The sequence below is a fragment of the Neopsephotus bourkii genome, unplaced genomic scaffold, assembly GCF_033783945.1.
Source record: "Neopsephotus bourkii isolate Nb327-2 ecotype Australia unplaced genomic scaffold, CSIRO-AGI_Nbou_v1 NB_30, whole genome shotgun sequence".
Lineage (NCBI taxonomy): Eukaryota > Metazoa > Chordata > Aves > Psittaciformes > Psittacidae > Neopsephotus > Neopsephotus bourkii.
In genome coordinates this window covers 1,248,221-1,265,428 of record NW_026900547.1, presented here as the reverse complement: position 1 = coordinate 1,265,428, position 17,208 = coordinate 1,248,221, and the positions used below count along the sequence as shown (strand labels likewise).

Sequence of the window (17,208 nt, the reverse complement as noted above, 5' to 3'; positions counted from 1 at the left end):
GATAGTAATTTTTTTAAGTATGGTACATCCAACTTTTTTATGTGAGCCTTGTTTCTCACCACAGTGTAACAGAAGAGAGACTTATTGAAGTAACCCTTTCCATGACACTGCCTCTGGATAGTCAATGCTGGTATCACAAACCATTAGAGGAGGACACTGTGCAAGTAGTGTAGACTTTACTCAATCAGACCTAAATAAAACTGAGGTAAAGAATTTGGTTTAAATAATCTTATACTTTATTTTAAAACTTTTAAAAAGCAATTATTAGAACATATGATTTAGAATTTTAAAATTTCTGCTATATTTTGTACTCATAAAATAATAATATCTGGCAGTCATTAATAAGAGTAAGGAAGCTACTCGTTAGTCAATATGCATGACATACATAAAGTGCTGTAATAATTCTTTTTATGCTGTATAAGTGATTTTCCCCATTAAGTGTGCACATTTTCTCTGGCTATTATTGATCCTCCACTAAACATTTAACAAAAGTTTGCACTTTTGACACTCTGAACAGCCAGTTTAACAAATGAAAGAGCATGGATTATGACAACTCTCAGCAGTGATGTCAGTACAAATCTCTTAGTTTTGGGTTTGAGGGCTTTATTCTGTGTGACTGTCTTTAATCTTATGTTCTATCAGAAGAAACTATGGAAAAGTTGTGTTTTCATTCAACCACTGCCAAGTCTTTGTTTCTTAAAATATATATTCAGAAGTAAATACAAATCTAAACTACATGAAAACAGTGGCAAATTTTCTCTCTCAAAACAACTTGTGTCACAATACCTTTATGTTGAATCTTTTTTTTTTTTTTTACTGTGCTTCATCCCACATATCATTCACATTAATTCTGTACTAAGAAAAAACATCAGACTCAGGATTTATATTCCAAGATTGAGATAAAACAGATTTCAGTCATGTTCTACAGATCATGTAATTAGAAATTGGTCTCAATAGGTAAAAAAATGATTAATAATCAATAATAATGAAGAGAGGAAAGATACAAAACATACCTGAATGTAAGTATCAAGTACATAAAACATTATTCTGGATAACTATATATAAGTATTGGTAATTAATGTTATAGTTTTCTCACGCAGTAGCTCATATAGACTGTCCCTCAATAACCTATTATTAGGTTAAAGTTTAATTTTCCCAGATAAGATCATTTCATGTACTTCTTTGGTTAACAAGACATACGCCTTTTTAGAATTATCTAAAAAGTAAAGAGGATCAGTAATTGTAGATGGATTAAAACCTTCATCCACCAGTCGAAATTTTTGTTGTTTGAATGTTCCAGTCATTTCCATTTTATCCTATAGAAGAGAGAAAGATTTATTATTCAGTAGAACTTATTTTTTTTTTGGCTCACATTCACATTTGACTTTGAAAATCTTTCTTGATGTAAGGTTAATAGTGTTATTACTTTTCCATTATCCTGGAAAACTAGAACTTCTGTGCTGCTATGGACCAACCTGAAGATGTGGTGGAAAAAAGTTACAACCCTTTGCTTTTTGCATTGCTGTGCAGCGTCTCATCACAGTGTCTCATCCTGTATAGCTGCAGCCTGCCCAGGACAATCTAGCTTCCTCATTTGTGTGTGCTTATAAAACTATACATTGTAAAGAATCTGAGGGTAAAAACTGTCATTATTAAGAACTTCCTGGTGGAACTCAGGAAATTCTAATTATTGTCAACTTAAATAAAGGGTTTAAAAAATCACATATGTAATCAACCATACTTATACTCAGCCAGGTCCCAACAGAGGTAGATCTTTACCATACATCTTGTAATGCTTCAAGCTTCTTTTCAGTGTCACTGTGTCCCTTGGAAAAAGTAGTGGGAGGCATCTCTAGGGAAACTCTTTTATCTTCAGTACTGCTTCTCAGCCACACTTTCTGACCTCTCGCCATTGTCTTCTAGTCTTTTTTTACATATTTAAATATATGTGCAAACAATCTCTGAAAACTAGAAATTGAAAGCAATTGCATCTACCTCCTTTTGTTGGTCTAAGATCTGACAACTTCTAAAAGTATGATTAAATGTCAGACAAGAACAACAGGTTTTTATCTTTTTGCCCTGAGCCTCCACCACTACCTTATTTCTTGGTTAATGACAGCAGTACCAACAGCAATTCATCTGTAATGTAGGCATTTAAATCTAATAGAAGTTCTAGATAGTTGATATCCAGGCTACATCAAAGAGTCAGATTCCTTTTGCCCAGCGTGAAGACTTTTTTGTACATCTGTATAGCAGTAAGTCTGGACTAAGTTACCATCATTTTAGTCAAACTCTGATTGGCCCATTGATCCAACTTCCATCATTTCTCCTTTCAAACAGTGATTTATTTTTTTTTTCTTCTTCAGACTCGGAAGACTTACTTCATAAGCACCTTCAAAACCATTTTTCTTTTTGCCTTTGTGCTTTTAGAACACTACCTTATTTCTTGGTTAATGACAGCAGTACCAACAGCAATTCATCTGTAATGTAGGCATTTAAATCTAATAGAAGTTCTAGATAGTTGATATCCAGGCTACATCAAAGAGTCAGATTCCTTTTGCCCAGCGTGAAGACTTTTTTGTACATCTGTATAGCAGTAAGTCTGGACTAAGTTACCATCATTTTAGTCAACCTCTGATTGGCCCATTGATCCAACTTCCATCATTTCTCCTTTCAAACAGTGATTTATTTTTTTTTTTCTTCTTCAGACTCGGAAGACTTACTTCATAAGCACCTTCAAAACCATTTTTCTTTTTGCCTTTGTGCTTTTAGAACACCAGAAATGAAGATGCATGACTGATTATTATGGTGGTGACAATAACAAAGTACATTTTTAATTCACCTTTTCAATTTACCTAGTACCTTTTCTAATGCTTTAGCTTTTGTCATTAGTGTCACTAATGTCAATGAAATACCGTTTTATTGTGCACAATCAGTATCTCCTGCTTTACCTCTACATCTCTCTTCTCTCTTTTCCAGTTAATAAAATGGATTTTAGATTTTTTTTCCAGACGCAATTGTCCATGATTTACTAATCTGTATCTTTTTGTTTTCATGGTCATGCTTCTAATCTCCCTAAATCCTTTTGTACAGTCTCTGTGTTTACTCATTTGTACTCAATTCCTCCCATTTTAACATAATCTGCAAATTTTATTGATTTTTTATGTAATTCCTTTCCCAGGACTCCATAATGAAGACAGCAAATAGGACCAGATCTAAAACTAATCAAGTGATATATGAACAAGCACTTTCAGTTATTCACTTAGACATCTCTGTGTTCAGATGACGTAGGAGTTCCGCGTTCTGTGCAATAATGCAGTTTACCTGAACTCTCAAAAAAAGAGGACAAGCATAACTTGGTAGATAGGTCACTACTTGTTTATATATTTGCTCCAAATCCAACAATGTATTCTGCTTGAGAATAAGAGAGGCCATTCCTGCTTTTCCTTCATGATCTGGGGGGAAAAAGTGAGATAAAAATTTTAAAACATGGATGAAGTTGACATTTTGGTGATGAACCTTACAAAAAAGAACTGTAATCCATCAATAAAATGACAGTCATATATCATCTTCTGTGTTTTAGTAAAGGTAGAAGATTATATTAATATATTATATGGTATTACATATATTTGGAGATCACTCAAGTGACCGATTAAGCAGTAATGCCGTAAACTATTTAGGAGTCCCATGCTCAATATTAATAAAGGTGGAAAACATCAACACCATTCTTCTCTCAGAAACAAGAGGGCTGAGCCTCTTTCCTGGATGTCCTGGGTGCAGCAGTAGCGGTAATTTTTCTCCTTCTTAGTAGCTGATGCAGTGCTGTGGTTTTGACTTTCAGCCTGGGAACAGCACTGATAACACCGATGTGTTTAGTTGTTGCTAAGTCATGTTTACTCTGACCAAGGACTTTGTGAGTCTCATGCTCTGCCAAGGAGGAGGAGAAGCCAGGAGGAAGCCAGGAGAAAGCAGAGACAGGACACCTGACCCAAACTAACCAAAGAGGTATTCCATACCACAGCACGTCATGCCCAGGATGTAGAACTGGTTGGCAGTTACCTGGAAGGGCTGGATCACTGCTCGAGTGGGGCTGGGTATCGGTTGGTGGGTGGTGAGCAGTTGTATTCTTTTCAGTTGTTATTTCCCTTATCATTATTATTATTGGTGGTAGCAGTAGTGGTTTGTGTTATATCTTAGTTACTGGACTGATTTTATCTCAACCCATGGGAGTTATATTCTTTTGATTCTCCTCCTCATCCCTCTGGGAGCAGGGGAAGGAAGAAAGGGAGGCGGGGGGGGAGTGCGCAAGCAGCTGCGTGGTTCTGAGGTACCAGCTGGGCTTAAAACACTACACTGGATCAGATAATTATGTCTTCTCTTCAGTTTTAGCCTTTCACTCTTGCCATTATCTTCTCTCAAAACTGTGGGTCTGAATGTCCTTAACACAGAGAGATTACAAGCATCTTACTCGTTTAGGTGGAGAGAGCACTGTGGATTTATGGGAAAGATCAACATCAGAAAAACATAGAAGCAATGAACTTCAGCAATCAAAGTGCACACTTTGACCATCAGCTAGTAATAATGACATTCTGCCAATGTTATCTTTTGTCTCTTTTCTATATATAGGTTTGGGGGTTTTTTGTTCTGTTTTCGTTTTTTTGCTAATGCTACAAAGTCTGTAAGGAACTTTATTTGTGTATGTTTAACTGCATATCAAGACAGTCACATGAATGGATAGGAATATGCAGGTAAGACTTCTACAGGAAATTAGAAGCTCTCATATTTTTGTGTCTGATTTTCAATCAGTCTTCTTTATTATGATCTTTCTTATTGTGTGGCTTTAAATTAGAGGTGGCACCATTTTCACATTTTAAACTCTTGTAATTTTGTGGTGGGTTCAGCCTGCACCCAGCCAGCTTCTCAGTTACTTCCTTCTCTCATGCAATGGCAAGAGAACAGAAGGAAAATAAGACTCATGTCTCAGAATAGTAGCAGTTTAATAGGTAAAGCAAAAGTTACATGCAGAAGGAAAGCAAAACCAGAGCTTCCTTAGTTATTTTGTATTGTCAGGCAGACACAAACATCTCATCCTCTTCCTTTCCCCGGGCTTTTACAACTGAATATGGCATCATCTGATATAGAATATCCCCTTGGTTAGTTTGTGCTCAATGTCCTCTGTACATCTGCCCCTGATTTCTTGCCCACCCCAGCATACTCGCTGCAGGGAAAAAAATTTGATACTGTGCAAGTTTTTTTAGTGATAGCCAAGCATTAGTAAGTTATCAACACTTGTTTAACTACTCATGTATAGCACAGCACTATACAGACTCCTGTAAAGAAACTTGTCTTTAACCTACATGAATACAATACGCATTTTAAGAAAAGATTCAGCATGAATGGAATCAAGCTCAGATGCTCTCATGAAAATTAACTTATTTTTCTTCATTTACTTTTTTACCTTGTCCTTGGTTTTGTAATATATCTGTTTATAGATGTTTTATGAGGGTAAGTGGAAGGTAAAATAATACAGAAAAATGTCATTATACACTTTCCCTTACTTTGCCTACAACTCTTACCTTGATGACGTTTCATTTTGACACATGGATGTGTGGATTTTCCATGGTTGTGAATTTAATAAAGCTTTAAACTTTAATTTACATTATGTAACTATAGAATCTTTTGGGCTGGGAAGACGTTTAAGATCATTGAGTCCAACCATTGACCAGCATTGGCAAGTCCACCACTAAACCCTGTCCCCAGGCACCACATCTCTACATCTTCTCATATTCAAGTAAGATTACTTTTTAAAAATACACTTTACTGCATGCACATAAAAATGCATGATTCATTGGCTCATTCACAATCTGGTGGTATTTTCATAGAATCATAATCATAGAATAGTTAGGGTTGGAAAGGACCTTAAGATCATCTAGTTCCAACCCCCCTGCCATGGGCAGGGACACCTCACACTAAACCATGCCACCCAAGGCTTCGTCCAGCCTGGCCTTGAACACTGCCAGGGATGGAGCTTTCACAACCTCCCTGGGCAACCCATTCCAGTGCCTCACCATCCTCACAGTAAAGAACTTCTTCCTTATATCTAGTCTAATCTTCCCCTGTTCAAGTTTTAACCTGTTGCCCCTTGTCCTATCACTACAGTCCCTAATGAAGAGTCCATCCCCAGCATCCCTATATCCCCCCTTCAGATACTGGAAGGCTACTATGAGGTCTCCACACAGCCTTCTCTTCTCCAGGATGAACAGCCCCCACTTTCTCCTCCTTACTTTATATGGCAGGTGCTCCAGCCCCCTGATCATACTCGTGGCGCTCCTCTGGACTTGTTCCAACAGTTCCATGTCTTTTTTGTGTTGAGGACACCAAAACTGCACACAATATTCCAGGTGAGGTCTCACGAGAGCAGACTAGAGGGGCAGGATCACCTCCTTCAACCTGCTGGTCATGTTCCTTTTGATGCAGACCAGGATATGGTTGGCTTTCTGGCCTGTGACTGCACACTGAAGCCAGCTCAAGTTTCTCATTGACCAACAGCCCCAAGTCCTTCTCTGCTGGGCTGCTCTGAATCTCTTCTTTGCCCAGCCCGTAGCTGTGTCTGGGATTGCTCCAACCCATGTGTAGGACCTTGCATGTGGCATGCTTAAACTTCATGATGTTGGCATCAGGCCACCTCACAAGCGTGTCAAGGCCCCTCTGGATGGCATTCCTTCCCTCCAGTGCATCAACCGAACCACACAGCTTGGTGTCATCAGCAAACTTTTGAGGGCCCACTGTCCATGTCATTGACAAAGATGTTGAACAAGACCGGTCCCAACACCGATCCCTGAGGGACACCACTTGTTACTGGTCTCCAGCCAGACACTGAGCCATTGACCACAACTCTTCGTGCAGCCATTTTCAGTATCTCTATGTAGATTTTTGTTAGATTTAAAACATGAAATAAAAGAGTTATGAGGGTTAACAAGTAATGCAGTGGAATGAATACATACAACTAAAGTTTTTACCTGGCACAGATACACCGTACACATTTGCTTCTTGTATGAAGTCCAACATTACAATGATATCGGAAACTTCTGTAGTTGCAACATTCTCCCCTTTCCATCTAAAACATATTAGAAAATAATTTAGCCTCACAAAAACATATGGACACCTCTTCTTGAAAAAATCATTACCTTTAGTAAAAATTTGTTCTCACTTATCACGCTTTTTTTTTGATCTGACCACCAAAAGACTTGAAATTCAAATGGTACTGGATATTAGCTATTACTATAAAGCACAATGAAAGCTGATCATATTCTGATATAATCATTTTCAAAATTTTGATGTGTATCTAAACATGTAAAATGTGACCAGTCTTCAGTATTTGATATTTTTTTTCCACTTCAGTATCCAACTTCCTTGCTCACAGCAAAACCCTCACTTGTTACTATGCTGATTTGAAGGACTGTTCAAAGAGTCAATTCCTACAAAACATTCTGGAAATGAGCTATCCAGCTCTACAGGAACACTTTTTTAAAAATTAAGCCCCTAATATCCACTATAAGATCATTACAAGCTACATCACAATAGTTATAAACTGAACACTTCAGGCTGAAAACAAATAGAACAGTATTATTATATTCTGTATGTTCTTTTTTTTTTTTTTAAAGTGAAGAAATGTGAAAAGAAACAATGATTATACCTGAAGGTATCTCCAATTCTGTCCCAAAAATAAAGAAAATTCTCATGATCTTGAACCATTAGATCTCCGGTATTAAAATAAAGATCTCCCTTCTTAAATACCTCACAGAGTAATTTTTTTTCTGTGTGTCTCTTATTGCCAGCATAACCAAAGAAGGGGTTCTTTGCATTGACTTTTGAAATGAGAAGACCGGCCTCACCTATACAGAGAAGTTGAAAGAATGTAAACGTGGGATATCATTGCACATTTCCTGTACTTTACATTAATATTAATTTGGTACACATGAGTTTACAAGACCAGGAACCAAGTACAGCAGGGTTCCGTAGATAAGACCCAAAAATAACAACTGTTTCTACTGCTTTACAGTTTCTGTGGTCACCTCTACATGCAAAGTGACCATACAGACACACTACCATATTGTCTACTCAAATTCCTAGTCTTTTATATTTCTTCCTGATGACTCGTCATTATTCTCCCAGAAATGTCATCTATCAAGTTCACTAGTAGGTTTACTAACCTCTCAAAGTACACCCTTCATATTAATATTACGTCCCGCTCCCACCACACCTTACTGAATTTAGAGTGCTGAGTCTGAACTTCATCCTACTGAAAAAAACAGCGTTACTAAAATACAGGCTTTCAATTCAGGCATTATATCCCTGTGTAGTCTCCTTTCTGAAGTTACGAGAACAAGCCTTAAGACCTTTCATTGATGTGATACAGCCTCATTGCTTTCTTCTTAGAGTAAAATACAATAGTCTTAATAAGTTTTTTTCTCAAAAATAAGGAGAGATGGGGCTAGAATTATCCTGTCATGCATGTGGAGTATCTGAGTATTAGATTGCTGAAAGTGGAATAGTACAAACATACTTTTTTGGAAGCACATTCTGAACAAATAAGTTCAAGACTTACGTTTCTTTGTATCAGAAACAAGAATTGTAAATATGAAAACGTATAAAAATAAAAAAGCATCTAAAGGTATGTAGAATTTTTACTTTAAGACTGCCTCCTCATAAAAGAATATGTGCCTTTTTCCCATAAATTGGTAGTGTTTAAGATGAAAGCATTTAGTTCACTGGTAGTGTCACTGCAGCCACAATGCTCTGAAGATAAAGGGCATTGGTGCTGATTGGTATAATTGGAAAATTAGACCAGCTGTCTAATTAGAGAATGTGTTCCCCTCACAGGCTAGTCTGACATCCCTACAGATAATTTCGTATAAAAATTCATGTTTTGGGGACCATATTTTCCTAAAAGTGTCCATCTTTGATTAAGACCTATTAGAGAATCTCTTAATTCTTTTGAAAAATATGCTTCATCTCCCTGTTAAAACTGTCTGCCTGACCTTTAGTATGAGTTTTTCTTGCTTCAGCTTCCAGGCATTAATTACAGCTACTTTCCCACAGTACATCAGAGATGCTTCAGTATCTGATAAACACTTTTAAAATCAGTATAATCAAGAGATAACAGATGTTTGATAGGTATTTTGAGAGCAGGCTATAGTCAAGGAAAACAACAAAAAAATCTCTTAAAAAACCCCGAAACAAATATAAGCTTAATCAACTTGTTTAGTTAGGAACACTTAATTTCTCACCAAAAAACACTGATTTAATTGACCAGTCTTTCTCACAGAACTCTGAAGCAAACATCTCACTATGTTAACTCCCTTTAAAAATGAGAGATGTCATTACCTACATATTCAGAGATAATACCACATCATCACTATTGAAAGTTGCTCTTCTGTTAATATATTCCAGGATCTCCCAAATTCTTCTGGTGTCAGCAGTAGAATGTTTAATAGTGTTCTATCTTAGACCAAAATCACATTGCTTTTGTCAGAGCAAAGACTAATAGTTGATGCTGGCAGAGGACAGTAACACAATAACAGGGTTCCTTAAAAAAATTATCTGAAGTACTTGTATTTCAATCAAAGGCTGTTATATCCTATTAAAATACATACTTACCTTTCTTAACTTTTTCACACCAACCATGCTTATTTCTGATTGGTTCATCTTTTTGGAAATCATACTTGATCAAATCAAATGGGAAAAAGAGCTAAGAAAGGGGGGGAAAAAGGGTCGTCAGTTATTCATCTACACAGTGACATCTGGTGGCAGCAGCTATAAGCAAGGAAACTTTTAACCCCAGTTTTACTCATCTAAACGCAGAATAAACAGTACGTACTTACACCATTTCCTGGAGTCAAGCAACATCAAAGAATTTTATAATGTTGTAACTTTCAAAAATACTTGATGAAGATATAGAACTGTAATTTTGTTAATTTTTTTAAGAGTAATTTATGGGATCCACCTATCAGTAGAAAAGCGTACACAAATCAGGATAATAGAAGCTTATCTGGAATTTAACTGACATTTAATGGTGGTACCTGATATGAAAAGTATTCTTGGGGTCTTCTGGCACATAAAGCAACTGGCAAAGTAAAGACCTAAATCTCCTTACAAAGGGAAATATGCTTACTGCTGGGCTTTACTCTTGCTTACCTATCTTCAGTTCTTCCCTCACACTTTCTCAGGCTGGTGTATGGTGGGAAGTCTTATCACAAGCATCAACAGAAGGATACATATTCCCATGCTATTTGACATGGTCATGTAGCTGTGCATGTTCCACAGTCACATCAGGGCTAGTTCTGCATTTTTCTGAAATATTGTGAACACTTGAGTGCTGACACTGCTAATCTAACTGACTCCCTGGTCATGTTTTACAACTAACCTTCCTCTTGTATATGGATCAGCAAGAATGTGGCTGAGTAAGCTGAAGGAGAGGGACATATACTCTTATCAACACTAGAAATTGCAATACTATTTTTCTCCAACACAGAGGATGTGAATCTTATTTCACTTCATTTTTCTATTGTGATATAAATCCAAATATGACCTTTGAAAGACACTGACAAGTATCATATGCCTGATTCTACATGGACCACTGTGTTTGCAGTTACCATCCAGAGGTTTCAGTTTGCCCAGTTTGGGATTCTGATTTCCCTTTTGAAAAATAAGTGTATTAGCAATCTATTTAACGACAAGTCAAACTAAGGGTATAAAATTATCTTCTCCTGGAGAAATCCTGGCAATCAGAGAAAATTTAAAAAACATAAATATGCACCTGCATTCCTCACAATAAAGAAATGCGATACAATTTAAGGATGGTGATATGAACATGAATGAAGGTTAGGATCCTAAAACATAAACCCCTTTGCTTTTCTGCAGTTAATTTGGATGAAGAGTTGCCGAATTATTTTATCTTAATTTGAAATGTTGCTGAAGCTATATCACATAATTTTATTTTCAAGGAAGTCTGAATAAGTAGCAACTTGAATCAAACATCAAGCACACAATATCAGCTTCATATGGACAAACTTATTTAACCAAGTCTTTTCAATGTGTCTTCCTTCTACGGTAAGTCTGAAACAAAAAGATATTCTTAATACTTGACCAAAGGAACATGGTCATAGCCTGCAAAATCAATTAATGATCCAAGAATCTGACACTTCTTGAACAAAGTAAATTTTTGTGAGTTTTCTCCCTAATACTATAGCATTTACCAAAGTCAAGAATTTGAAAGCTGAAATGTTCACCATAATTAGAAAATAATAATATTAATCTTGATGAACAAAATGGGAGATATTCATAATAAACACAAGTAATTTTTTCTTAAGGGTTTTTTTCTTTTGGCTGTCTGCATTTACTTGCTGTTCTTTTTCACTTTTTTTTTTTACACTGGTATTTGCTACTGTAATAGGTTTCATACGACAGATCAAATGCAATGAATAATGTAAGTAATTAGAGTGAAATGCTATAAGATATTATTCTGATTTTTTTGTTTGATTAGAACAGAAGTGTGCCCTGTTCAGTTCCATTTTTACCTGATCATTCGTTCAGATCTCAATAGGTGTATCTGTGTGATGCAGTATGCTGTTACAAATACTGATAAACTTTAATTTAGTATCTGAAATAATCTAAAAATTGAATTGCTGAGCCTTTTGTTATTTATGTTGATGCAGATGTTATTTAGTGCCTGCAACTTTAGTGTATTAACTATGCCCATTCCAGTTAGCTTTTTAAAGTAATACTCATGCAAATAATTATATGCAAATAATTAAAAGGAGAAAAACCCACATATTGCATTAGACATGCATACTGAAACTATTCCAATATTTCTCTGTGGAAACAGCTTTCTTTTCATATTAAATACTAGAAAATGAAAGCTTCAGAGCAATGCATTTAGTGTGGGCACAGGCCTACATTTGGTTCTCTCTTTATTTCAAATTTTTGAAAAAGAGGGTCTGAGCTGTTGAAATGTTTCACAGAGTACTTCACTCAGCATTCATTATTTTAATTTAAATTTTACTCCCTAAAACACCATGTAAGTGTATTGCATCATTTATGTAGCTGAAACTTGAACTAACCTGCAACATTATTGTCCATTACTATGCTACCTGGATGTGATCTAGCAACAGCATCTCACCCCTATGTGCTGCTTTTTTTTTTTCTTTTTTTTCCTTTTTTTTTCTTTTTTTGAGCGACTGAAAATATTTGAGGTTAAATATTATTTTCAAAATAACTCTGTAATTCCTAAAGTTTCCACTTACAGTGAATGCTTACAGACCCTTCATCAGAGGACAAAGATCACAAGCTACCACTTTGCATTTAATCATTTTAGAAACAAATATTGTTGAATTCTGTAGGAGAACATGTTTCCAAAGCAAAGTGTTACATGTAACAATTCTAAGCATCTTAAAAAAGTGAAATGCAAGGAAAAAAAATATTTCTGGAGCATACTTTCATCATATCTTACAAAAGCTTTTAAAATATAATTGTAATACATTCTTATGCTTAAAAGAATAGATATATATGTCCTCTGTACAGTTGTTTTGTTTGCCAAAGTAAACAAAACCAAGAAAAATACTTTTAAAAGTCATGCTTGATACTAAATGAATCATCACATACTATAATCAAATACCTTAGAATACAGTTGAAGTACCTTAGATTATTTTAGTCCAAAACCAATCAAAAGAGAAGAAACAACACTCATTTTCCTTGGCCAGTGAACTTAAGAGTTTCCACTGCTTGGATTAGGACATTCCAATATTTTTCCTGTGAATCCAGTTTTCCAGGGTCTTAAATCTTAGTTTACTTTAAACCAAAAAGTATCTCTTATGCCACTTAAATTCTATGACTACATGAAAAAAATGTGTAACACTAATTCTGCATTGCTGTGTAAAAGACAAAATATTGTATATGTTGAAATAATTTATGATCTGTTATAAGATTTAAACATTTCTCAGCTCAAAGCTGGTTTTGATCCATACAGTTATGAGTAAGAAAGATTTAGACTCTTGTAATAGTTGGAATACTTATACTTACAATAATGAAAAAATACATTTATAAATATAGATTGGAACATTTTTTTTACATGCTGTTTTTTCAGGTGTACTTGCCATGGGTTATTTTAGCCCTTCTTACAAGCTTCACTGTATTACAGTAGTCCCACTCTCTCATTGCATGTTCTCTGCCGTCACTCAGAATTTAATTTAGGGTAAGAAAGAGATTTATGTATATGTCTGATAGACACGACTGAGAGTCTTACAGATTTTTTGCCATATCACATATAATGTATGTCTCATATAACAAAATTTTAATAAAATTAATCATTAGCTATATACATATGTATACCAGATGTAAATATAGTAATATATTACTATGTTAATCTATGCACTATTTTCTTTGTAAAGCCAACTAAAAAGCTATTCAGAGGCTTTTACTTTTCCATTCGTTGACTATGTATGAACATCCTTATTGAAGGATTTATTCATATAACACAGTGCTGCTTTCAAGCACATGAACCAATGCCTCTTACATGAAGAGTATAGTGTAAAAATATACAAATGCAAACAAGAGCACTCCTTTGAGTTAACATCTCACACACAGTGGCTTCTTGGATGTCTGGCAACTGTTGTAACATTCATCTCTTCCTTCCTATTACCTTGTGTCTTCCAATTACCTTGTGTCTTCCAATATATGAAAGTAAATGTGTCTTGTAGAACCTTAATATTTATCAGAAGTATTTATCCCGAACCCTTGGTAGTTACTGACAGAAAAGTTACTTTGCTCATTCTAAGAGCTTAATTTGTCATTTAAAGATGTAACTTTTGGCTGCATTTCACCTTTAGAAACTGCCACTGACATCACATAGAGCAGAAATGCCTTCCTTTTCTTTTTACCCTGCTAAAAATACTATACTTTAAACTTACCTACTATTATTCCCATTATACTCTTGGTAAATGTCTGTATGGGGTTTTATACTGCATTTACTTCATTTCAACTGTGCAATTATGCCAGCAGAAAGAGGGTTAGTTACTTCCTTCTCCTTCACTGTATCACATATATGAACATGGAGGCCTCTCCTCCTCTTTCTCAATTCTCTCCCTATTCCCAGTTTAAGAAACAGGTGTTAGGTAAATCCCTAACATAGAGAATATGTCTCCTTAGCATAAAAAATACGTCTAAGGGTATCCTCATATTATCCCATGCGTTAAGAGAACAATGTTTCAGAAGATGTTGGAGCATTTATGTGAAGAAGCAACAACAACAACCAACCAACCAAGCAAACAAAACAAGAAAACCCCACAAAACCCACAAACCAAAAAAAAAAAAAAAACAACACAGGAACTGGATGGCTGGGCCTTGTCTCTGCCATTCTCTGCTTTCCAGCAGAAGAAAGTCTCGCTTTCCAATTTCAGATCATTTATGAGTCAGCAAATTAGAAATAAAGCTACTCTCCTTTACATATTGCTAGAAGTCCAGCAGATGTCATTCAGACTGAAGTAAAACAAACACAGTAACTACACTTCACAATGCATTAATAATCTTCAACCTTTAAAATGTATTTTAACTAACCTGCAACAAATGCCTGTAATAAGAATAAAGTAGTCTCTGAAACTTCCTTGATTTAGAAGAGATTTGGGACAGCTGTATTTCCACATAAAATGGGTCACATAATCATAGAATAGTGAGGGTTGGAAAGGACCTTAAAATCATCTAGTTCCAACACCCCTGCCATGGGCAGGGACACCTCACTCTAAACCATATCACCCAAGGACTTGTCCAACCTGGCCTTGAACACTGCCAGGGATGGAGCATTCACAACCTCCCTGGGCAACCCATTCCAGTGCCTCACCACCCTAACAGGAATGAATTTCCTTCTTATATCCTATCTAAACTTCCCCTGTTTAAGTTTTAACCCATTACCCCTTGTGCTGTCACTACAGGCCCTAATGAAGTGTCCCTCCCCAGCACCCCTATAGGCCCCCTTCAGATACTGGAAGGCTGCTATGAGGTCTCCACACAGCCTTCTCTTCTCCAAGCTGAACAGCCCCAACTTTCTCAGCCTATCTTCATACTGGAGGTGCTCCAGTCCCCTGATCATACTCGTGGCCCTCCTCTGGACTTGTTCAAACAGATCCATGTCCTTTTTATGTTGAGGACACCAGAACTGTGCACAATACTTCAAGTGAGGTCTCACGAGAGCAGAATAAAGGGGCAGGATCACCTCCTTTGACCTGCTGGTCACGCTCCTTTTGATGCAGCCCAGGATACGGTTGGATTTCTGGGCTGCAAGCACACACTGAAGCCAGCTCATGTTCATTTTCTCATCGACCAGCACCCCCAAGTCCTTCTCCGCAGGGCTGCTCTGAATCTCTTCTCTGCCCAGCCTGTAGCTGTGCCTGGGATTGCTGCAATCCAGGTGTAGGACCTTGCATGTGGCATGCTTAAACTTCATGATGTTGGCATCAGGCCACCTCACAAGCATGTCAAGGTCCTTCTGGATGGCATTCCTTCCCTCCAGCGTATCAACCGAACCACACAGCTTGGTGTCATCGGCAAACTTGCTAAGGGCACACTCAATCCCACTGTCCATGTCAGCGACAAAGATGTAGAATAAGACCGGTGCCAACACCGATCCCTGAAGGACACCACCCGTTACTGGTCTGCAGCCGGACATTGAGCCATTGACCACAACTCTGTGTGTGGCCATCCAGCCAGTTCTTTATCCACCAAGTGGTCCATTCATCAAATTGATGTCTGTCCAGTTTAGAGACAAGAATGTCGTGTGGGACAGTGTCGAACACTTTACACAAGTCCAGATAGATGACATCAACTGCTCTACCCTGTCCGTCAGTTCTGTAGCCCCATCATAGAAGGCCACCAAATTGGTCAGGCAGGATTTCCGCTTAGTGAAGCCATGCTGGCTGTCACCAAGCACCTTGTTGTTTTTCATGTGCCTTAGCATGCCTTCCAGGAGAATCTGCTCCAAGGTTTTGCCAGGCACAGAGGTGAGACTGACTGGTCTGTAATTCCGTGGGTCATCCATTTTCCCCTTCTTGAAAATGGGGGTTATATTTCCCTTTTTCCAGTCATCGGGAACTTCACCTGACTGCCATGATTTTTCAAATATGATGGCCAGTGGTTTAGCAACTTCATTTGACAGCTCCTTCAGGACCTGTGGATGGATTTCATCAGGACCCATGGGCTTGTGCACATTCAGATTTTTAAGATGGTCTCGAACCAATCCCTCTCCTACGGTGGGTCCAAGGTCTACATTCTCACAGTCCCTGCATCTGCCTTCCAAGACTTGGGTGGTGCAGTCAGAGCCTTTGCTAGAGAAGACCAAGGCAAAGAAGTCATTCAGAACCTCAGCCTTCTCCAAATCCTGTGCAGCTATTTCACCCAAGAGCTTGCTGAGGGGGCCTACCTTCTCCCTAATCTGTTTTTTATTTGTTATGTACCTGTAGAATCCCCTCCTGTTATCCTTAATATCCCTAGCCAAGTTTAATTCTAACTGGGCCTTAGTTTTCCTAACCTGGTCCCTAGCTTCCCGGACAACATCCCTGTACTCTTCCCGGGTCGCCTGTCCTTGCTTCCACTTTCTATAAGACTCTCTTTTCATTTGAATTTTTTTTCAGCAGCTCCTTATCCATCTAAGGAGGTCTCCTGGCCCTCCTGCTGCACTTCCTTCTGGTTGGAATGCAACACTCCTGAGCTTGTAGCAGGTGATCCTTGAAGACCAACCAAGAGTCTTGAGCCCCCCTCCCCTCTAGGGCTATATCCCATGGAACCTTACTAAGCAGGTTCCTGAAGAAGCCAAAGTCTGCTCTCTTGAAGTCTAGGGCAGTGAGCTTGCTGCACGCTCTTCTCACTGTCCTAAGGATCTCAGATTCAACCATCTCGTGGTCACTGAATCCAAGGCTGCCCTGCAGTGCCACATTTCCAACGAGTTGGTGAGCCCAAGGTCAAGGATGGCAACTCTCCTTGTTGGTTCCTCTATTACTTGCAGAAGGAAGTTGTCTTCCACACAATCAAGGAACCTCCCGGATTGCTTGTGCTGGGCCGTACCATCATTCCAAGAGATGTCAGGGTGGTTGAAATCACCCTTGAGAACAAAGGCCTGTGAGCGTGAGGCTTTTCCTATCTGCCTATAGAGTGCTTCATTTG

The 17,208-nt window shown here is 37.6% G+C and overlaps 1 protein-coding gene and 1 long non-coding RNA gene across 4 annotated transcripts in view; one reads left to right on the top strand and one right to left on the bottom strand.

The window, feature by feature from the left end:
- Positions 1 to 1,087: 1,087 nt before the first annotated feature.
- The window catches only part of SLC27A6 (solute carrier family 27 member 6), a 42,140-nt gene continuing 26,019 nt past the window's right edge, over positions 1,088 to 17,208 (bottom strand). For all 3 annotated transcript variants that reach the window (XM_061378212.1, XM_061378128.1, XM_061378050.1), the window contains 5 exons: positions 9,661 to 9,751; positions 7,697 to 7,895; positions 7,020 to 7,117; positions 3,325 to 3,455; positions 1,088 to 1,316 (listed from right to left, as the gene is read on the bottom strand). In XM_061378212.1, coding sequence (XP_061234196.1) covers positions 1,140 to 1,316; positions 3,325 to 3,455; positions 7,020 to 7,117; positions 7,697 to 7,895; positions 9,661 to 9,751 — 696 coding nt within the window. In that variant the 3' untranslated portion in view covers positions 1,088 to 1,139. The remainder of the gene's footprint in view (positions 1,317 to 3,324; positions 3,456 to 7,019; positions 7,118 to 7,696; positions 7,896 to 9,660; positions 9,752 to 17,208) is intronic.
- Positions 4,672 to 8,667, top strand: LOC133225715 (uncharacterized). Its single transcript, XR_009729257.1, has 2 exons — positions 4,672 to 5,274; positions 7,839 to 8,667. It is a non-coding gene; the product is annotated as an uncharacterized LOC133225715 (long non-coding RNA).